The sequence below is a fragment of the Macadamia integrifolia genome, unplaced genomic scaffold, assembly GCF_013358625.1.
Source record: "Macadamia integrifolia cultivar HAES 741 unplaced genomic scaffold, SCU_Mint_v3 scaffold1325, whole genome shotgun sequence".
Taxonomy (NCBI): Eukaryota; Viridiplantae; Streptophyta; class Magnoliopsida; order Proteales; family Proteaceae; genus Macadamia; species Macadamia integrifolia.
Genome location: NW_024868160.1, coordinates 100,638 through 123,468, shown reverse-complemented (window position 1 = coordinate 123,468; position 22,831 = coordinate 100,638). Strand labels below are relative to the sequence as shown.

Genomic DNA, 22,831 nt, shown 5'->3' with positions numbered 1-22,831 from the left:
ATTTGACCCAAATGCTTCTCTGATAACAGTCAACACTTAGAATGCCAACCTCATAATTTGATCCACCTGGTTAGAAGAACTTGTACCGTTGCCAATGTTTTCTGCCATAGTTGGGTGTGGTTTACTTCTGTTATGGGGTTTTAATCCTGCAAGAAAAATAGAAAAGCACAGACTGTTTACCTTGGAAAGTTCTCTTTTCTTCATCCTCACCGGACAAGGAATTGTAACAAAACCCTTAACATCTGTCCTTATTTGACAAACCACTTCAATTTGTGGATTTTAGGTATGAAAATATAATGAAAGTAAAAATGATATTTAGAATTTGAATGTTTTAGTTCAAAATATAATAGAGGTAAAATAGTCTTTTCCATTTCAAAACTGACAAGGTCAGCTTTTAGGTCTGCAGATATAATTATTCAAAAAATAGGAGAGGGGGATTCGACTTTTCTCCTAAGCACCCATCGCCCAGGTTGGCCTATAACGTTACCTGGGCGAGCATCAAGGTGGTGATCCAATGTTTTGAGAGAAGACACGGAGAATGAGGTGCTGACAAAGACATAGAAAACGAGGCACTAATAACCGTTGGATTACCGTCTGAACATGTGACGCTTACCCAGATAGCTATGGGCAAGACCTTGATGGATGCTCAGGAGACCAGAAGAGGGGGTTATGGTAGGAGTATAGGACCAAAGTCCAATGGAGAGCCCTGTAAATTCCTCAATATTTTGGGGGTTTTTTGTGATGAGATTTGCTTATTCCAAGTAAAACATTGCAAAAAATGGTCGAGAGACTGCCCCCTTCGCCCTCTAGGCAGTGGGCTTCCTACTCCCCTTGTAACCCCCACGACATGCTCATCGGCTGCCATTGTCATAGAAGGTTAACAGTACTTACTAGATTAAGTTGAGATCAGAATTCACCACACAATGTCTGAAGAGTCCGTCCTAACATCTTCCAAGCCCGTAACTTTGAACTTATCGAAAGTTTTGAGCTTACCTTACCATTGTTGAGTCAAACTTTCTTTAAACTGAAAGGGAAAGACATTTAAGGATCCTAGACCAGATGGTGCCTTCTTTCGACAGAAAAGGGAGAAACCTAATCCCTCTCTCCTGTGACTCGAATCCAAATATCAAGCTCATGCTCAAAGGATCAAGAGCGTCGGAGGAATCTCAAGAGAGAGGACAGAGTTTTGTCCAGATATTAGTGCAGTCCTCTCATTAGCATTGCCCTGTGGTAAGATGTCTCATTGATAGATAGATGGTTATGGATATTTTCCAACTTAGATCATTGATGCAACTGAACTCCTGCATGCCGCATCCAAGTTAAAGGGAGATAAGCTTCTAAGGATGCACACGCAGGAGACTATGAGGAGAAGGAATCTCGGCAAACCTTTTTGAGAGGACCCCCTCCAGATAATGAATCATGCATACTACCAAGAACAGAAATACAAGAGGCAATGGTAAACTGACATACTTGCATCTTATTGCCTCACAGAGATTAAGGCAACAAAAGAAGCCTCAATCTTCAATCTGGCTTATAATGAAAACAACATTTGGGGTTCAAGGATTTTGTGTTATTATCTACTGAGGAAATCCAGGCCAAATAAAAATGACTAGGAGACTCCTTCACTTTGCTTGGCTATAGCGTTGTATGCCGTAAACGTCTACGATGCCAGGAGGGAATACAAGATCTGTCGCAGCTCTGACTGCAACCTTGGCAATTGAAGTCACACTTACAGGAGGAGTTAATAGTGGCCCTACAAGTGGGACTTGAGTGAGTGGTTTTGCGTATTGAAGAACCTGCATCCAATTACCACAGTAGTTGATGTTAAATGAATGATAGAACATGTAAAACATGAGATAGATACAGACTTGGGTATACCGCTAGCATACCCAGCCTTTTACCATAAAATAAATGGTAAGATTTTCTCTCTCCTGAACCATGCGTATACTAACACCCTCCATGTGTGTCTCTCTCTTCCCCGCAAATGAAATGGCATTTGAACCCCCTGTTGTGGGATGAGAGAGCCTCAGGGAATGCTATGCTCCTGGGCAGAGAACTCAGGTTGGCCCAATAAAAAAATTCCTAACTTTATCATTGATTTCCTTGGAACAAATGTGGGCTTCACACTGACTCTGTTAAATAGACAGTGAACTCTCATGTGTATAAAGGGCTTTGTCAGCCTCGAGCTGATGTTATCATAAATGATGTTACATGTATTTGGAAACTTTTACCAACTCCCTTTGAGTAAAGGTTTAGAAAACACCAACCTAGGGCTCGACTGGTTTTCTGAAGTTACTGGCTAGCTCAGCTGGTAAGGCATTGTGCTAGTTGTAGCTAAGACCTGGGATCGAACTCTATACGCTAAACCCACCCCACCCTCTTCTCTTATAAATACCCCTTGGTGTACAGGTCACCCATGATAACTGTGAAAACCAATTATGTTGAGTCAAAAAGAGAGGAAAAAAAAGCTTCAATTTTTTATGCACCTTGGCCACGTAGCACCTGCACCAGCGTAGAGGCCAATGCGAGCACGCAGAGGGCATATATATATATGGATGGGATTTTATTTTATTTCATAGGGGGTGAAATGATAATTTTGCAAGCTCATGTGCCTGGGTGCAAGGGCCACGTAACCAAGCAGTCTTATTTTTCAAGGTTTAGCAAGAATTTTTTTTTTTTTTGTGCAAGACCCCCATAATGGGGCCAGAATAGTTTACAGCTGAAGCCCAGCACAACCCCATAAAAAATACAAACTTCAGGCCACCCAACTTCATATGATGACAAAAAAATATTGTACATGAAGCAAATACATCTTACCATTTCCAATGGAGATCCAATGACTCCTAGAGGAACTTTAACACTCCCAACTTGGCGAGTCCCATGCATAAAACCTGGCCTAAGAATGACACCTGAAGAGGAAAATGCACATTCATATATATATATATATATATAATGTCAGTTGGATCACGTTAGGACGGAAATCCGTGAAAATAGCAGATTGAGGCTCAAACAACATGAGACCTCTCAAGCTATGGGCCTTTCCATTTTTGTTTGTGTATATATATATATATATATATGTGTGTGTGTGTGTGTGTGTGTGTGTATGTATAGACAAAGTAATACACAAATCAATTTGAACTCATGAAGTGTCAAAAAATTAACATAATATAAGGCATGCTGTCACAAGACTACAAGGCAACACCTATAGGTGTCTAAGGTGGTTGCCTTTATCAAACAAGGCTGTCGGCTAAGACCCAAGAAGGTGCCTGGATGCCTGACAACTACAATGGCAAATGAAATAGATCCACAGCACTTGATATTTCTGTTTTGTATGTTTGAAGGTTTCATTGTTTCCAATTCCTTCACATGTTAACCATTGGATGTAATTGAATCAAAATACAATAACAGAGAATTTATTGCAGGATAGCCTGTTAATAGAGCTTGACATTTCACTGGAAGCTTCATAGTTAAGTATCTTTATCAGACTCCAAATAGGGATATTCAATAAATTATAACTGCCAGTTCCAAGTTGTGTTTCTTTCCGTGTGGGTTGTCAATTTTTCTGGAGAGAGGGAAACAATGTTATACAGTTGGCAGTTGCATAATCAACGAATTTCTATTCTGGTTTGAAAGGTAATATTTATACATTACTTCAATTCTTCAAATGTTAAATTTGTTATTAATCAAAGACACATAGTTACTATAATTTTCAAGCAAGGAAATCCTACCAAAAATAGAATCTATGAAAGAGAAAATGAAGGGACGGGGGAACCAGAAACTTCATTAACTCTGTTAACTATATGATTACCAGGAAAATATGCTGTGCATTCATGATAAGAGATCATTAGTTCTCAAGTTCACAAATAAAAGTGTCATCCTATGTTATTAGCAAATCAGATACAAATGACAAATCTTCTACCAACAACAAAATAAGAATAGTGAACAGTTCAGAGCAGTGAGAATGAGAAAGCTGACCTCCATAAGGGAATCTTGTCAATAACTCTGTTTCAGCAGCTCTCTGCATAACTTAAAATTCACAGGGCAAAATCTCCATGAGTAAAATGATGAAAACAAATGAAAATTCTGAGACACCGCAGAAATATTGGTGCTCCAGTAACTGAAATTTTATGATAAATTCTACCGTGCTAAAGGATTCACAAATTGACCTCCATTCCATTTTGCTTAATGTTTAATTTCCCCTCTCATATCATTGAGTTTTACCTTTTTTTTTGGGGGGGGGGGTGTGGGGGTGGTGTGGGTGGAGAACACCGCCAATTCTATACCTTTTCAACCAACCTTGGAGTTAACTATTCATAACAATTTCCACACTGTATTAATAGACTGCTAATGGGAGTACCTTCCCCTCATAATATCCTTTCAGCAAATAATTCACCAAACCAAAGTCAGCAGCGGAGATGTATATAAATCTTTTTACACCTACAGACATGAACGAAGGAATAAAGAAGTCAAATTAAGGGATTTTAAATCCCATAAAAGCATAGAAAATTAGAGCAGAGCAGCAAGCAAGCATCAAAGAGGTTGATACTAAATGAACAAGCTCAATAACAGAAGTTTCACAATAACATATATTCCATTCTCAACACAATAAGCTCATTAACAGAAGTTTTACAATAACATATATTCCATTCTCAACACAATCAAAAGAGAAGCCCTACCCTAACTATTTGGTTCCAGTGCAATGATATTGTTTGCACCATGATATTGTATTAAGCATATTTCACTCTAAATAACAGAAGGGAGAAAGCTTTCTGCTTTGGCGGTCCACATAACTAAGCCATGGTCGGGTGCCTACTGCCCCAAGGTTCGAAAACTCGCAGAAATCTAGGATATTTCAGTATATATATATTTTTTTACCGAGACGTAATGGCATGCAAAATATAAAAATACATAATTTCGGTCATATTTTGTTTCGAAATTTCGCTCATTTCGGCCGAAAAAATTCACTATTTTATCAAAATTTCGGCTATCTCGGTCATTTCATTTCGCTCATTTCGCTAGTTTCGTCCACTTCAGCCATTATCCCCCCAAAATGGGCAGCGAAACACATGGGAAAAAGTACACCATTTCAACGAAATTTCGGTGGTTTTAAAATTACTGAAACACCGGAACAAAATGAATTCTTGAACCTTGCCTACTACTACCACGTGGCAGACTAGATTGGGATGAAATTTTGGACAGGTAGACCCCAAGGTCTCCTAAGTCCTACCCACATGTCAAGTTTCGGCCCTGAAAGAGATGGCAATTTCGCAAACCAAATGAAAGAAAAATCCATAAATTGACATGGGTTCAAGGGACGACATAGGGGGTGCATCATGAATGGACATACATTGGAGAGTATGGCATAACAAGGGGTAAATGATTGAATATGAGTCTGAAAATTTGACATGTGGTCTATCAAGAGCATCTCCTAGGTATCCAATGGTGAAAATTACCATTTTATCCTTCCGTGTGGTAGAGTCAGGTGCCCTGACTAGGGACCCCCTTACATGGTCTGCCAACCAGGGAAACATTTGCCATAACAAAATGAAAAATCTGGCAGAAGATTCCATATAATAAAGAAGGTAACATAACTAATCATATTCAAATCATTATATGTTCCACTATTTGTTTCCTTGTCCCACTACTCCCCATTCCCATTGATTTTAGCAAATAAAACTCACCAACAACTATTCTAAATGTTGGCGCTCAAATAGTATAAAAGGAGAGTGTAGTGTACCTTGTTCTGCTGCAGCTCTTACTGCATTGATGTTTGCTGTACCATTTATTTTATACATATGTGAATTCGAGCCAAAACCTCCAACACATGATATCTGCAAATTTTTAAACAATATTAAATGGGTAAACCACCATCTTCTGTGGAGAATATATCTAAAAAAATTGAGGTTAAATTAAAGGAATAGCATGCTGTCTTCCACAGAGGAAAAAGGAAGAAAACAAGTTTAAAATACGATAGTCATACAGATGAACAAGATGCAAGAACACCAAGAACCACACTAGCTTCTCTCAAGTACAATATTTAGAGAAGCTTCTCTAAGCATGTGGAAAATTGCTATTTGGCAGCTCAAACTTCTGTGGACTGCAATTCACACATGTGGAAAGTTTCAGCCCAAATGGAGCTTTACATATTGTCATGTCATAGAATAGTTCTTAAAAATGTTAAAAAGTACATGTTTGAAGAAAGAGCCAACGACAGAAATTACAAAAGAAGATTTGATACGTTTGAGGCCATACAATTCAGTGGATCAACCAAACTGTTTTGTAGAACTCAAGAAGATAGTTTGATAAGGGCTGGGTTGGCAGGATTAGTGGTATTGCCAAGCTTGGCAAGATGGGTGCAATATTTACCATGTGGAAGTTTTGGTTACACTTACATCTGAAAATTGTGCTCAGGCCTTTCCCCCACTCAAGGTCATAAGTTTGGTCCAAAAAGACTTCGCCATGCCCCATAAGAAAAGCCCTCTCTATTGATTATGTTCAAATTAGAAGTTCAATATTTGGACCACTTGAAAATACAAGTGCATGAATCAAATAAATGGTGGGCCACATGGTTGAGGTGGGGCCAGAAATTTGACACGTAGATAGCGTAGATGTGCTCTATCCAGGCAGTGGTTCAATTAGAATCCCCATCCTTGACATGGCTCAAATCAAGGCACCCATCTTGCTAGGCCTAAAGAGACGCTTGCATTGGAAACTTTTCGCATAGTAAATCTCAGTAACACACACAGGGAAAGTTGCTAGTAACGATTATAACAAGGATGATAGCAGTGGTTAGTACTCAAAGAACAGATGGGAGCTAGTGCATTGTGTATAAATGGAAAGAACCGTGCGCATATGTTTTCTATTTTAAATGGTTATAAGACCAACATGGTTATTATGTTGAAAATTTTATGATTTCAAGAATCACGTGAGTATTTTCTCTCTAAATTTTTGAGCAAAGCAATGTGAATGAGGCAAAGAGGTGCCCCTAGAGTGTTGTGTAATCGACACATTCAACTATAAAGAAAAATTTTATGGTATACAACTATAAAACCAATAATGATGTGTGGAGATGAATTTTTGGTGGTGAAGAAACAACATATAAATAAAATTAGCAGCTGAGATGAGGGTGCCGAAATTGATGAGTTGTAAAGCTAGAAAAGATGAGATAAGGAATGAATTCCCTAGAGTTAATTTAGGAACAGCTTTGATACATGCTAAGAGAAATTCATTCAAGAAGCATGGGCATGGGTAACAAGAAGATCTTTTAATGCACAACAAAGGAAGGGTGATATGATTCAACTCGGAGAAGGTAAAAGAGCAGGAAGGACTTTGGGAGAAGTGTTGGCAAAAGGAATGCATGGGTTAGGGCTGAAAACCAGTATGTCTTTGAAAGTGGCAAAACAGGATTTGTGTAGCCAACCCCATTTAGTTGGCATGATTTAATTGAGTTGAGTTCTACATATTTTGAGAATAATGTAACAAAAAAGAGGCACAAAATCTAGCCAAGTCCTGCATAAGAAGTCCAGCCACCACAACAGGGTATTCGTGAAGTTTAGATTGATATGCAGATACTAGAAAATTGGTTGAGAAAATCAATAGTCTTCACTGCACAACACCACAAGAACGACCAAAATTACAAAATCTGGTTTTTGAGACAATAATTCATTAATAATTTTTTTTTTTTGGGTGAATAAGAAATTCATTCTAAGGAGGGAGAAAAATAGGGGGGGGTAATATACAACCCCTAAGGGCAAAAGAAGGTCAGCAAAGGAAAGTTACATCCCACGAAGGGGAAGGGGGATAATGTAGGGATAGATTTGACAACCAAACCAGACCCAAGACTGTAGGAAAGTTAAACCAAAGAACAACCAATAATCACCCAATATTAGACAGCAACAACAGTCCAGAAGTAATCAGTCAACAGTCATTGAAAACCAGAATTTTCAAACCCAGAATCTGGAATTTCTGAAAACAGAGATTACACCAGCAAGTAGACTAACCAGCAGCAGGTATAGATTACTAGATAAGCCACAATCAGAAACAAATACCACAGGAGCAGGTAAGTCAAACCAGATCTGAAATCTGGGCAGAATCACAGTCGGCCAGAAGTATTTAACACCTCAGATCAGATAAACCCATGGTCTGATTGGTCCCAAATTAAGGTCAAACCTCCCTCTTAATAAACCCAACAATCAATCAAAAGGGGAGGGCCATCGGCTGGCTGGATCTTCAGAACAATATAGGGGCAGCAGGAGAGAAACTTGAGATTTCCAGAACCAGAAATCAAAAACAATTTAGATCCCTTACCTGGTTTGAAGAACCTTGCAATTAACTTTGAAAAGAAAGAAAGAATAGTAGAAGAGACCTCTTGGAGCCTCCTCTTCTTTATTTATAATATTAATGGGGGAGGGAATTACAAAATAGAAGGTTCCTCAAAAAGGAAACCAAATATTCTCCTAATATAATAGTTACTAAAAACTGAAATTAGAAACTAGTTGAAAAAGGAAACTAACTACTAATGACTTGATTCAATTAATAACTTGACTCCTAAGGAAACAAATATAACTCAAATCAAGCCCAATTAAAAAGGAAACTAATGAAAATGGAAACTAACTAATAATTCCGTACTCAATTTTAGAGCCCCCTTTTAGACCCATAAAAGTGGTCTATTACACTCAAAACACATGGGATCAAAGGCCTAACATGTATGAAACTCAACCCTAGGCTTATTCCTAATAAAACAAGCCTATTTTGGTAATTAATTTGCATCAGGGGAGACATAAAGGGGGTGGGGAGATTCCAGGAAGAGACAATGAGGGAGTTCCTGGGGGTGCGGGCCACCGGGGTAAGCGGCATCAAAGCAAGCTTGGTTGAGACCTCAAAGTAGATGGCCTTCCAAATCTTGTCAAAAGACCTGGAATTGGACGTCCATCTACAGAGGTTGCGCTCCATCCAGATATGAAAAATGGTGGCTCCAAAAGCGAGCTTCCCGACGGTGTCTCAGATGGTGTTCCCAGCGAAGGTCATGTGAATCCAAATCCATTCACGGGACAGGGGAAGGTGGGTTTGAAAAGAAGGCCAGCAGAGGGCAAGGACTTTTTTCAAGATGGAAGAGGAGAAGGGACATTCAAAGAAGAGATGGTCAGAGTTCTCAAGGCCATTCCAGCATAGGCAACAAGAGGGGGGGACGGGGATGTTCCAGTGGATAAGGAAGGCTTGAGTAGGGAGGCGGTTGGAGAGGGCTCTCCAGACAGTAAAGCTGTGGCGAGGGATATGGAATTTGAACTAGCCGATTTTCGCCTGGGACAAATGGTACCGGGGGTATGGACAAGCTGCTAAGCAGAGGAGGAAGAGAGCACCAGAGGAGGAGGGAGTCCAAACAACCCGATCATCCCTCGGAATAAGGGGAAGGGGGGGAAGGGAGGATCGAAGCGGGATGGGAGGGTTGGAATGTGGAGGAAATTCCCAGGAAACATTGTTAATGATGGAGGAAACCTGGGAGAGCTTGGGCAAACCAGAAGAGTAGACCGTCCTAGCTCCCACAAGATGGAGGACACTTGACGGGTGCCAGTTATCCATTACCAATTTTACAGATAATAGCTTGGATGGCAATAGGCCTGGCCTAGAGAATTTTCCTCCAAACCCAAGAAGCATTGCTTGAGGGAGTGACAGTCCAGAGGGAATCCTTACAAAGGAGGGAAGAATATACCCAAGAGACCCAGATACCGGGCTGCTTGGATACGATCTTCCAAATGAGCTTGAGGATGCCCGCAGAATTAACATCCTTGATCCTTCTAATACCAAGACCACCTTCGGATTTAGGCATACAAACCGAGGACCACCTAATGGGGTAGAGAAAATTGGAAGCTTCCTCCCCCTTCCAGACGAAGGAGCAGAAGAGGGATTCAATGGCTTTTAATGGTTACCTTGGGGAGGGCAAAGACATCTGACCAGTAGATGTAGGAAGATTGGAGAACTGATCTGATGAGCTCCAGGCGAGCAGTATAGGAGAGGAGCTTGCCCTTCTAAAGTTGAAATCGCTTGTGGATGTTATCAAGCATGGGGGTGTAGTGGTGAGCGATCAACCTACAGAAAATGAGAGGGAGGCCAAGATAGGTAACCGGGAGGGAACCCAGGGAGAAGCCGGTGAGGAGCAAAAGATTGGCTTTTGTGCTGGTGGAAACAACAAAGAGGAAGATGTTGGATTTGAGGAGGTTAATGCAAAGGCCAGAGATGGACTCAAAGAGATGGAGGGAGGATAGGATGGACTCGATGGATCAGTGGTCAGCTTTGTCTAAGATCATAAAGTCATCTGCAAAAGCTAGATGGGTGAGGCCAATGGATTTGCATTTGGGGATTGGAGAGATGAGGAGATCATCAGTTTTGGATTGAAGGGATCTGGAGAGGACCTCCATAGCATTAATAGTTTTTTTAATCCTTAGGGAAGCTAAATAATTTGCGATATCTCATCCAGGCCAAGAATCAAGACCGAGTACAAAGATTTCTTTCTGTAAATAAGTATAGGAGGCAGCTTTGAACAATTATTGACATAGAGAGTTCCTGTTCACAATGCCCAGACTCTCCCATCCTCTTCCCCTTAAGTCATACCACCCTCTTATTGAATAAGTCAAGAAAATCCCCAACAACCCTAGAATGGGAAATTATGTAACATAAATAAAATTCAATTCTTCATAAAAGAAAACACATTATAGTATATAATATCTTCGAAGAGTATCTATCCATTTATACAAAACAAAAAAGAAGAAAAATAGAACAGTCGTAGTCATACTCAATATATCATATACATTATACTCTTTTCAGTTAATTTCATATTTAAAAATATTATCGTTTAATAGTCAAGTTCCATTACGGTAGCCAGGAGATACATACCACTGCAGTCACTCCATTTAGGGCATCCTTCCATGAATCAGGTGAAAGGAGATTTCCTGTGGGAGAAGAATGTCACTGCATTTGTCAAAATGTCAAAAGCTGCAGAAATTAAGAGAGAGAAGAAAAAATCTAACAGCAAACCTTGATGCCAGACCACGCTATTGGCCCAAGAATCCTGTACAGATGACCTTCCAGACCTAAAAGAAATAATAGTTAGCAACGACTCCTGACTAATGAAAGTAATGCAACCTACAGTTCAATAACCCTCGTTACTATGGGCTCACCAAAGCAATAAGAATTCAAATATAAGGAAACAATGGCAATTCTTTAAGTAATGTAAGTTCAGAATCTGATCAAGGAAGATAAGCAATGGCAGGGGCAGAAGGCTAGTAAATTTAGTAACTAACTGGATTTTGATTAAGAAAAGAGATAAAATAGAATCAAGTTATAAAAACAAGGGCTTTATGTAAATAATCAAAATGTCCTTGTAATTTACAAGAGTAGATGTCTTCTTCTACCTCTTCATCTCAAAGGGTTAACTCATAGTAGAACTGAAGACAACTTATGGTCTTCAACCAAATATGTCAGCCTCAATTTCCGAAGAGCCCTTCTCCAATAATGTTTTGGGTTGTCTTGAATATGTTGGTTGAATCATGGTAAATCTTTTGCACGAGCCAAAGGGTGCATAGAGGAAGGGAGATACTAGCCTGTGAATGTTATCTTGAGAATATGATTCCCATGAATTGAGTTGATAATAACCAATCACAGATCTCAAATAGTTTGGAACCCAAGCAATATAAAAATGAAAGGTCATGTGGAAAACTACAGCATTGTGCGACTGATACTTAATTATTTATAATATATAGAACAGAGGTTGGACAATATGTGAATACTTATATTTCAGGGATCAGCAAATACCGTGACAAGCATTATTCAAATACACACTAGGAAATTTAGTAGGGCTAACATTTGACTCATGATAGTCAGTGTAAACACTTACCAGTACAGAAACCAACGGGTTATGTTTATAATTCTACAGCTAAAATTTGATGGAATTCTTCCAGAATCACTTTGTGACAAAAGCAATTGGTCAGCAACAAATAAATAGGTTCCTGCCCCCTTCTTTTGTCTGGAAAGCAAGTGAAATTATTATCATACAGATATATTTGTCAAGGCGACACCTAGGTGTCCAGGCGCCTTGGTTGACTTGGATGCCTTGGTCACCTAGGCAATTTTTCCTTACGTCTAGGCCTCCAATGCCTTGGGTCGCTTAGACATCGTGACAACTATGCAGCACACAATGTTCAGTATTTTACCTCCATTCAAACTGATCATTTACAGTACATTAGTGCAGCACAAGGTTTTTAACTAGGAATAAAGGTCTGAATATGATGAAGAAAGCACATAAACCAAACCTTATGGGTTAAAACATATATGACATACCTAAATGAAGATTGAAACAAATCTGCACTCATGTGCTTGCAAATAACTATGCCAGAGTTTATATATGAATACAGCTGAAAATTTATAAGATATGACAAAGTAACTTTCTTAAAATCCATCCCATAGGAAAAAGAAACAAACGTTGCACTTTCTTAAATTCCATCCCATAGAAAAGAAACATATGATGCACTTTCTTAAATTCCATCCCACAGGAAAAAGAAACATATGCTGCAGATTTCAACCTCCAAACTGATTTACCCTCATAGAGCAATGTAATACCTGCTCAGGCTGGAGACAGATAAACCACGATCCAGTGCCTCTTTGCAAACATGTGACCCAACAAATCCATTTCCCCCCAACACAAGTAACTGGATCAAAGGTAAGTAGAGTTCAGAATATGGAAAAACAAAACTGAGAGGCACACACAATTATAGGTCGAGGATAAACAAGTGATTGGATTAAAACTATGGTCCAGACCACAAAGTACCTTCTCTGTTGGAGGTGGTGGGACATCTTTTGTCTCGGCTTCCTCAACTTTGAACGGTTCATCAACCTTGCTAGAATCTGTTGTTAATAGTCTCCCATGCCTGGATGTAGCCATTACACTGTTCCAGTGGCAACAAGAAAACCAGGCTTTAATAAAATCAGGCATAAAAGTACACCAAAAATTTATCCAGATAGTAAGAAGAAGGTAATTCAGAACATCTGAATGAGATTGAGTTATGAAATGAAAAGTAAGCTGCTTCTATAATGATAAGATTCCACACATTCGGAAATATTTAATAGTAGGACTAATTAACTATTACTCATGCTTTTGATGCCCAAAAAATGGAAAGGTACGTTCTAAGGTTGTCAGTCTACAATAATCATTAATAATCATCAGGTCGACTACGATAAAAGTAAATACCGGACACCATAGGGTAAACTACCGTTCAGCTGGAAGCTTGCATGAAGTCTCTGTCCAGGTGCTTCCCACAGAAGATGAAGTTAACAGATCAGAATGTAAGATTCTGCTCCTTCCTGCCACAAAGGACTAGTATATATAACATTCCCATGAAGTAGGTAATCCATAAGATTAGCTATTGTAGCTTATTGGCTGTTTCATGCTAACAACAGAAAAACACCTCTTCTTGTAAAGATTTCTATCAACAGTCCAATATTGCACTTTTGGACCCTTTAGTTGTGGTCTCAGTCCTAAAGAAATTGATGAAACCCATGGAAAGGAAAGAGGGAGGGTCTGAAAACAAGAGACTGGATGCTTGGTGTAGTTTCAAATTCCATTTCTCTCTACTGGTATTTGGCTCTTAAAAATGGGAAAACCGAATCCTTTGTTTAATAGGAATGAAAAAGAACTAGGAGAAGTGGGGTGGGTGTTGAGGGTTTGAGGTCTTGTAATCTGTAGTTTGGGTTGTGGGTTACCTCCGAAGGGCTGTTAAACTCAAGGATTAACCCAGGAGGCAGCATGCTATATCATACAAAGGCATCTTGTAGGGCTTGAGGCCTAGAGGATTTTTAGAGTTCACGCGGGAGAGGGGTAATTTGAGAAGTTGCATCTCTTCGTTTTCCCAAAAAATTGGATGCAATGGGGGTTATTAGTGTTACTGGAAATTCATTGTAAACATGAAGAGGCATGAGGAGGAGAGCTTATAACCCTTTCTCATTGCTAGAGAAACTGTTCTCATCACTCCGTGGATGTAGGAAGTAGGACCCTTGCTTAATCATGTATATCCTTGTGTTGTGGTTGGGTGATTGTTCCTTCTTTCTGTTTCATCTTGTTTTCTGCATGGTGTAGAGGTTTTCATTTTTACAATCGATAGCAGAGCTTCCAGGTTATTCCGTTTCTAGTGCTTGCTATCACGATAACAGGAAATGACTTAAGCATCAAGTACAACATTGAGAGGTTCAAAGGAAGAACAATTTCATTCTTTGGCAGAGAAAGATGAAGGATCTTCAGATACAACAAGGCTTGGTTAAGGCTTTGCAGGGGAAATTGAAGAAGCCAGAAAAGATGGGCAATGATGAGTGGGTAAAGATGGGGTAAAAAGCGGTAAGCAGTATTCATTTGAACCTATTAGACGATGCACTGCAATACATGGTGGATATTGATATGCTCCTAAATTTGAACGAAAGTCAAGAGTATTTACATGATGAAATCCTAACAAAAAAAATTGTTCTTGAGGAAGCAATTATATTCTCTTTGAATGGAAGAAGGTACTGATTTGTTAGACTTCTCAACACATTCAACGCAACCCTTGAGGCAATGATCAAAGATGAAGACTAGGCCTTCCTTTTGTTAGCATCACTTCCAATATCATATGATCACCTTGTTAAGATTCTCTTCTATGGGATGGACACTCTTGAGATGGATAAAATTACTTCTGCTCTTATATCCAACAACACAAGGAAGAAGATATTATTAAATTTCAAGGAGGTCTCTTCGGAAATTGTAAGAAGAATCAAGAAAGGCGTACATCAAATCAAAAGGGATCTGGATGTAGGAGTTGGACGAAATTGAGAGGGGTGAAGAGCAAGTTCACTTATTATTGTAAGAAGGAAGACCATATGAAGAAATATTGTTTGGAAAGGAAGGAAGACTTGAAAAAGAAAGGTTAGCATCTGAAGAAGCTAGTGTGGCTGATAGCTTGGACGAAGATGATTGAAATGTTCTCTCTATATGTTCAAGTAAGAATATACACTTTAATTCTTAGACTTTAGATTCTGGATGTTCTTACCATATTTGTCCACACGGAATTTATTTTGATAAATACAAATCATATAATGGTTGATCCGTTCTATAGGGAATGATGCGGTATGCAAGATCATAGGAATAAGAACTATCAAAATTAAGATGTTTGATGGGATAGTAATAAACTTATCAGAGGTAGACATGTTCCAGAACTAAAGAAGAACTTATTATCTTCGAGGGCCTTTGATTTGAATGTGCAAGTATATAGCAACAAGTGGAGTTCTCAAAGTTAGTAAGGGAGCTATGGTTGTCATGAAAAGTCAAATGACTAGAAACCTTATAGGCTAATAGGGAATATAATGATAGGGCATATGACACTATATGTGGCATATGCGGTTAGGGCATATGGGTGAACGGCGTATGATGGAGCTTCACAAAAGAAACTTGCTCAAGGACTTGCAAACTGAACTTCTATAGTAATGTCTCTCGGTAAACAGTGTAAGGTTAGATTTAGATTTGCAAATAATATGAGCTTAGATGTACTTTACTATGTACACACTGATGTATGGAGGTATTCACCAATCAAATCCAAAGGTAGGGCAGAATACTTCGTCAGCTTTATTGGTGACTGCTCAAGAAAGGTTTGGGTCTACTTCATAAATCAAAAGAGTGAGGTATTTACAAAGTTCAAACAATGGAAAGTAGTAGTAGGAAAGAAACTCCAATGCTTGAGACCTGATAATGGAGGGGAGTAAAGATACAAACCTTTTCTAGATTTGTGTAAGGATGAAGGGATTGCATGTCACTTCATTGTGTTAGATACTTCACAGCAAAATGGAGTGGCTAAGAGGATGAATAAGACAATTCTAGAATGGGATTGTAGTATGAGATTGAATGTAGAGCTGAGAAAAGTTTTGGGCAGAAGCAGTGAATTATGCATGTTTCATTATCAATAGGTTACCATCTACAACAATTGTTTGTAAGATTCTAGAGGAGTTGTGGACATGAAAGCCAATAGATTACTCTACGTTGAGGATTTTCGGGTATTTAGCCAATGTGCATGTGTAGAGTGGGCGATGTCCTAAGTTAGATTCAAAGTCTAAGCAATGCATATTTTTTGGATTCAAGGGATTCAAAACTTGAGATCTGATTTCTCAAAAGATTGTAATCCCTAGGGACGTTGTGCTTGGTGACTCTTACATAGTCATATGATAGACTTCAAGCAGGTGATAGTGATAATGAAAGATCTTTAGTACATATGGAGCTAGATGAGCAAAAAAAACATAAAAAGGAAGAATTATCTAGCATCTTACTAGAACAATAAGAATTAGCAGGTGAACCCTACAATGTGGCAAAAGGTAAAGGGAAGAGTAGTCATAAAGCAACTCTGAGATACATTTTAAGGACATGGTAGCCTATGCCCTCACAATTGGTACGTGTGACCCCTCGTCCTACCAAGAAGCTATAAGCGATGTGCAGAGTGATAAATGAATGATAGACATGATGAAGGAGTCCCTACAAAAGAACAAGACCCGGGAGATTATCCATCAACCCAAGGGAAGAAAGGTCATTGGGTGTAAGTGGGTCTTTAGTAAGAAAGAAATAGCATCGGCAAAGGAAGGTGAAGTGGTGGAAGCCTCGTACACTGGGTACGCCAAGTCTTGAATAGCTTGATGTGAATGGCGATTTGGAGCAACATATTTTCATGTAGCAACCTATAGGCTTCTAGGTGCAGGCAAAAGAAGATTATGTTTGCATACTTAAGAGATTGTTATCTGGACTCAAATAATCTCCTAGGCAGTGACGCAAGTGCTTTAACTTTTTTATGGTGAGGATTGGCTATTTCAAGAAACTAGTATGGTTGTTGTGTGTACTTTAAAGTGTCTGATGAGAATATTATACTCTCTTAAGTCTTAATGCTTTATGTTGATGACATGCTCCTTGCTACCAAGAATACACATGATATCATCTCTCTCAATTATATGTTGACCGTTATATTTGTGTATCACCTAGGTACTGCTAAAAGAATCCCAAGTATGGAGTCCACAGAGATAGAAGTGCAGGTAAACTTTGGATAACTCAGAAGAATTATGTTAACAAGGTGCTTGAACATTTCAACATGGGGAAGGCTAGGCCTGTTAGCACACCATTAGCTAGCCACTTCAAGTTATTTGAATCGGAATGTCCTACCAAAAACGAGGAGATAGAGAAGATGTCTCCGGTGCCCTACGCTAGCACAGCTAGGAGCATCATGTAGCTATGGTTTGTAGCAGGCCGGACTTATCTCATGTTGCCAGTGTTGTTAACAGTTACATGCATAATCCAAGAAATGAGCATTGGAATGCAATCAAGTTGATCTTTAGATATTTGAGAAAAATGGCAGATCTCATAATCATGTTTAGCATAAAGAGAAGTTCCACAAAACTGGATGGATATGTTAATGCTGATTATATGCTGGTGATTTACAAAAACTGAGGTCTATAACAAGGTATATATTCACATTAGCAAGTGGATCTATTTTGTGGAAAGCATTGCTCTAGTCTGCAGTTGCCTTGTCCACGATAGAGACAAGTGTAAATAGTGACAGTTGAGGCTGCCAAGGAGTGTATCTGCTTGACTGGTTTGGTTCGTGAGTTGGGTATGGAGCAAGAAGGTATGATGTTATATTGTGACTGCCAAAACACAATTCAGATTGCAGAAAATCAAGTGTTTCATACAAGTACAAAGCAAGTCAAAGTGAGGTTTCAAAAAAATTAAGGAGCTCGTGTCAGAAGGAAGCATTCACTTGAAAAAAATCCATACAAATGACAATCCTATAGATATTTTCACCAAACCTACAGAGATGTTCAAGCTTAGCTTGGACCAGCCGACCTGATTAATGTGACTCATTGTTGAGAGTGAGGGTTGCAAACCTTTATGGCAAGGGTGTGGTTGCGTACCTTTATGGAGGTACAAGGATGAAGACATTTACATGCTATATTCATCTAAGCTTTGAAGAATCCAAGCCAAGGTGGAGATTGTTGAGGGTTGATGTCTTGTATTCAGTAGTTTGGGTTGTGGGGCAGCCTCTGAAGACCGTTAAAAGCCCGTCGGGCTTGAGGCCTAGTGGATTTTTTGGGTTTCATGAGGGTAATTCAAAACATGTATCTCTTCGTTTTACCTATAAATTGGTAGCAATGGGGGTTATTAGGATTACTAGAAATACTTTGTAAACACAGAGAGGCATGAGGAAGAGAGCTTGTCATCCTTTCTCCATTGCTAGTGAAATTTCTCTCATCACTCCGTGGACGTAGGCACTTTGTTGAAACCATGTATATCCTTGCTTTGTGGTAGAGTATTTTTTTTTTTTTCAGTTTTGTTTTGTTTTGTTTTCTGCATTACGCGTTGGGAATTTGAATGCCCAAGATCAATATCTGAGGTTTCAGGGAGCAAGAGAAAATGATAGTAAAAATACACAAACAGAAAACACACATGAAAGAGACAGCTTTACGTGGTTCGGCTTTTAGCCTACGTCTATGGGCGAGGACAGGAAAATAAATTCATTATGATGTGAACAACATTATAAATACAAAAAAAAAAAAAAAATGGTGATAGCACACTCTCTAAATACCCAAAACCCATATACACCCAAAAGGAATACACTCATTTACAAAATCTCCCTCTAAATTCCCTTTTCCAGGAATAATCAACACTAAAGAACAAAAGATCCTACAAATGAGTACAGGGACTATCCTTCACCTCATGTTCTACTTCTTTCCCTCATTCCCCCTTCCTTTATAGGCAAGGGAACGGTGAAATGAACAAATGAGAGTTGATCACAAAACTCTCTTTTTCCAGCTTTGTGGGTGCCTCTTCCGTGGATGAAATGAATACAACTTCTCCCTTCTTCAAAGCCATTTTCAAATCTTTAATTAATGTCTTTGTCTCCTTCTCACACAATGAGAAGAGACTATCACGAGGAGATGAAAAATCTTAGTAAAGACTTTTGATTCATTTGTCTTCTCCATTAATGAGATGAAGGTATTGTCTCTATAAAGACAAGACTTAAAAGAAGAGCACCACTTTTTTTTTTAATTTTGCTCCCTCACCCTCTCTTCATTGTTAGCAGGAGAGGAAAAAAAGTAAAATAGGTTACCCATCCACATGGCGGGGCCCACACCAACAATATCCACCTCCCTGTTATGTGGGTAAAATTCAAAACATCACCATACTAGTCTTCTCCACACTAGCTCCCAGCGGGGCTCTCAAGTGCTACGAACGCTAGCACAAGGAGCTTCTCCTCCTGAATTATTCCAACAAGCAATCTCAAAATCTGCAATAGCCTTTTGACATGCGGAAGGCTTATGGATATCAAAATTCCTTCTCACGGTATTGCCCTGCAACAAATAAAGGCCATTCTTCTTCTTTCCTTGCATCATAACGAAAGCACTTTTTAAAACTCTTAAGACTTCACCTTGCGCTGAATATTTACAACGATTAGAATCAAGAGTACCCAAAGAAATCAAATTCCTCCGCAACTCTGGAACATGCCGATTAGTCAAAGTCCAGATAATACCGTCATGCATCTTGATTTGGATTGTACCTATTCCATAATCTTACACGGCGTATTATTGCCCAATAAGACAATACCACAATTCAAAACTTGATAGGTGGCAAACCAATCCCTATCGGGACACATATGATAGGAACACTCTTCCTTGTCACGGTACTGCCCAACAACAAATAAAGGCCATTCTTCTTCTTTCCTTGCATCACAACGAAAGCACTTTTCAAAACTCTTAAGACTCCACCTTGCGCTGAATGTTTGCAGCAATTAGAACCAAGAATACCTAAAGTAATCAAATTCCTCCGTAACTCTGGAACAAGCTGAACATTAGTCAAAGTCCTGATAATACCGTCATGCATCTTGATTCGGATTGTGCCTATTCCACAATCTTACACAACGTATTATTGCCTAATAAGACAATACCACCATTCAAAACTTGATAGGTGGCAAGCCAATCCCTATTGGGACACATATGATAGGAACATCCTAAATCAAGAACCCACTCTTTTTCATAGTGCAAATTTCCTATGGTAATCGAAAGGACAGCTCTGGTGTCTTCCACAGTTTCAGCAAATTCAGAATAATCATTAGTAGATTTGTCTCTTTGCTTCTTTTTTTTTTTTTTTTTTTTTAAATTTTGGACAATTCCACTTAATGTGCCTCTTCTTGTGACAATAGTAGCATTCAATATCTCGATTAGATTTGAATCAGCCTTTATTTTCAAAACCTCTTCCTTTTTGTAGACGTAGTCTTTCGTCCTAGTACATTTATTATTCTCAGACACCCTTTTCCTTAACTCTTGAGAGTTTAAAGAAGAGTTTACATCTTTTGTACTAATGGTGTCTTTTCCATAGAGCATGATAGCAACAAAATGCTCATAAGAAGAAAGTAACAAACACAATAGATAAGAGCTTGATCTTCTTCTTTGATTTTAACATCAAAGTTCTTCATATCCATAATTATTCTATTGTATTCATCAAGCATTTTAATGCGCCAAAGATTGGAGCTGATTTTACCATCACATTTCTCGATCTCGAATTTGGCTGCCACCTCAGAAACTCCACTTGAAACACTGATCGGCTTTGATATCACTTGTTGGGAATTTGAACGTCTAAAATCAATATTTGAGGTTTCAGGGAGCAAGAGATAATGGCAGTAAAAATACATAAACGAAAAACACACACAAAAGAGGCAAAGTTTTACATGGTTCTGCTTTTGGCCTACGTCCATGGGCACAGACAGAAACACAAATGAAAAGAGGAAGAATGGTCTTTATTTGTTGCAGGGCAGTACCATGACAAATAATTTCGATGTCCATAAGCCTTCCACATGTCAAAAGGCTATTGCAGATTTTGAGACTACTTGGTGGAATAATTTAGGAGGAGAAGCTCCTTGTGCTAGCGTTCATAGTGGTAGCCCATTTTTCTTTTCCTCTTGTGCTGATAATAAAGCGAGGGTGAGGGAGCAAAATTAAAAAATGTGATGGTCCTCTTTAAAGTCTTGTCTTTACGGAGACAATGCCTTCATCTATTTAATTGAGAAGTCAAGTAAATCAAAATTTTTTACTGAGACTTTATCTCCTCTCTTCTCATTGTGTGAGAAGGAGACAAAGACATCAATTGAAGATCTGAAAATGGCTTGAAGAAGGGAGAAGTCGTATTCATTTCATCCACGGAAGAGGCGCTCACAAACTTGTAAAAAGAGAGTTTTATGATCAACTCTCATTTGTTCATTATAGCTTTTTGTTTCTACAATGGGAGTGATGAAAAATGGAAAGGATAAAAGCATTCCTCTAGAAATAAAACAAAGCCAAGAATTCACTTGGTTAGATCAATCTACTACATTTAACATATTCAAAGATTTAAATTAAGAACGAAAGCGACCAATGCAGTCCATCAACATGGAGAGTAACAAACTAAGAATTCTAGGCAACTGAGTTTCCAACTTTGAGCAGCATTTTTTGCGTCAAAATCCTCCAAGTTTCCCTGAATCACCCATCTTATTTACCAGAGTAGGAGCTGGAAGAACCTCATGATAAAAAAACAATCCAAAACAGAAGATTCTAAGCAGAGAATTCAAATTTCTCAGTGCAACAAAGACTGAAAACAGGATAATAATTTCATCGAGCAAACCAATAAAAGGGCAGCAATAGGAAATGGGTCATCAATATCGCCACGAAAAACGGAAGAACTTACTGGAGTCTTGGCAATGATGACCGTGAATGAAACAAGTGTGACACGGTCGTCTTCATTGCGTATCTTTTCGTTTCCTGAACACGTTTCTGGGTTTCAGAGAAACTTCGAGAATTGAAAGCTCCAAATCAACGCGGAAAGTGCTCGAGTTCGGAGGCTATATGATTCCTAGTGATTTCCGCACCGGTCTCGTTTACTCGCAATGTAGAGTTTCAATTTTATAGACCGAAAGAGAGAGAGAGAGAGAGAGAGAGAGAGAGAGGGGACACATGGCACAGAGATAGAGTAGACGAGTCTCAAAGCATATGTGGCTCGGGTTGAAATCGTCTGTAATTCCGATCTCGTATAATTCCGTGCAATACCACCTTCAGGTGATAACACGTGTATTGATACCAATACAATGGCCCAGATCTGGCACAACTAATAAAACATTAAATCAGTGAAAAGACATTTAAATCAGATCTGGACCATTTTATTGGTATCAATACACGTGTCACCGCTTAAAAGTGGTATTACATGGAATTGTACGAGATCGGAATTGCAGACGATATTTTCCTATGTGGCTCATCGTATGTCTTGGGAGCTTAAGAAATGTAAGGTACTTCGCAATAGATCATAAGCCGGTCTAGCTATCTCTAGAATTCACACGTGTCATCCCTGCAATATTCTGTAATATTTTATTTTTATTTTCAATGGTTATTCTCTTCGAAGAAATTGAAGGTGCAGTAACTAGCAAGAGGGGCCGTTTCAATATTTTCCCTCCTCTCTCCCAATTTGGGATTTCCGGTCTTCATATATATTCACAGGGAACAAAGCAATAAGCATTTTGCAGTGGCAGAGTTAAGCGTTACAACACAGAGCCTGTAAGTATGACGAAGATCTCTTCTGTTCAGGCTCTTTACGACTTCTGTAAGAAGGCGTTCACCCCTTCAGGAACTTCTTCTTCTTCCTCTCAAGCTATCCAAAAGCTTTCCTCCCTTTTAGGTATTGACTTTCATCTCTTTCTTGTTCAGTGTTAATCGTTTTAGTTCAGTACCATTACAATGTTTCTTTAACTCTATAATCTAATTCTGC

The 22,831-nt window shown here is 38.9% G+C and overlaps 2 protein-coding genes across 3 annotated transcripts in view; one reads left to right on the top strand and one right to left on the bottom strand.

The window, feature by feature from the left end:
• Positions 1-1,387: 1,387 nt before the first annotated feature.
• On the bottom strand, positions 1,388-21,991 carry LOC122063442 (uncharacterized protein At1g32220, chloroplastic-like). Of its 2 annotated transcripts, XM_042627152.1 has the most exons (11): positions 21,761-21,991; positions 13,263-13,353; positions 12,821-12,938; positions 12,613-12,701; positions 11,032-11,087; positions 10,891-10,946; positions 5,738-5,831; positions 4,358-4,437; positions 3,976-4,018; positions 2,818-2,909; positions 1,388-1,796 (listed from the first exon to the last, which is right to left on the bottom strand). In XM_042627152.1, the coding sequence occupies exons 3-11, from the start codon at positions 12,932-12,934 to the stop codon at positions 1,623-1,625; spliced, it is 798 nt and encodes a 265-aa protein (XP_042483086.1). In that variant the 5' UTR covers positions 12,935-12,938; positions 13,263-13,353; positions 21,761-21,991; the 3' UTR covers positions 1,388-1,622. The 2 variants fall into 2 exon arrangements, with proteins under 2 accessions (XP_042483086.1, XP_042483085.1); XM_042627151.1 differs by lacking the exon at positions 13,263-13,353 and having other exon boundaries at positions 21,761-21,989.
• Positions 21,992-22,463: 472 nt separating this feature from the next.
• LOC122063440 (plant cysteine oxidase 3) overlaps positions 22,464-22,831 on the top strand; it is a 19,695-nt gene continuing 19,327 nt past the window's right edge. The window contains exon 1 of the mRNA XM_042627150.1: positions 22,464-22,741. Coding sequence (XP_042483084.1) covers positions 22,627-22,741 — 115 coding nt within the window. The 5' untranslated portion in view covers positions 22,464-22,626. The remainder of the gene's footprint in view (positions 22,742-22,831) is intronic.

Bases quoted from the DNA above. Each gene is read 5' to 3' on its own strand.
- LOC122063442 (XM_042627151.1), bottom strand. From the start codon at position 21,816: ATGAAGACGACCGTGTCACACTTGTTTCATTCACGGTCATCATTGCCA. The intron at 12,939-21,760 runs GTAAGTTCTTCC...CCACTGGAACAG, and splicing joins TCATCATTGCCAAGACTCCA to TGTAATGGCTACATCCAGGC. The intron at 4,019-4,357 runs GTACTCCCATTA...TAAGTTATGCAG, and splicing joins AAGGATATTATGAGGGGAAG to AGAGCTGCTGAAACAGAGTT.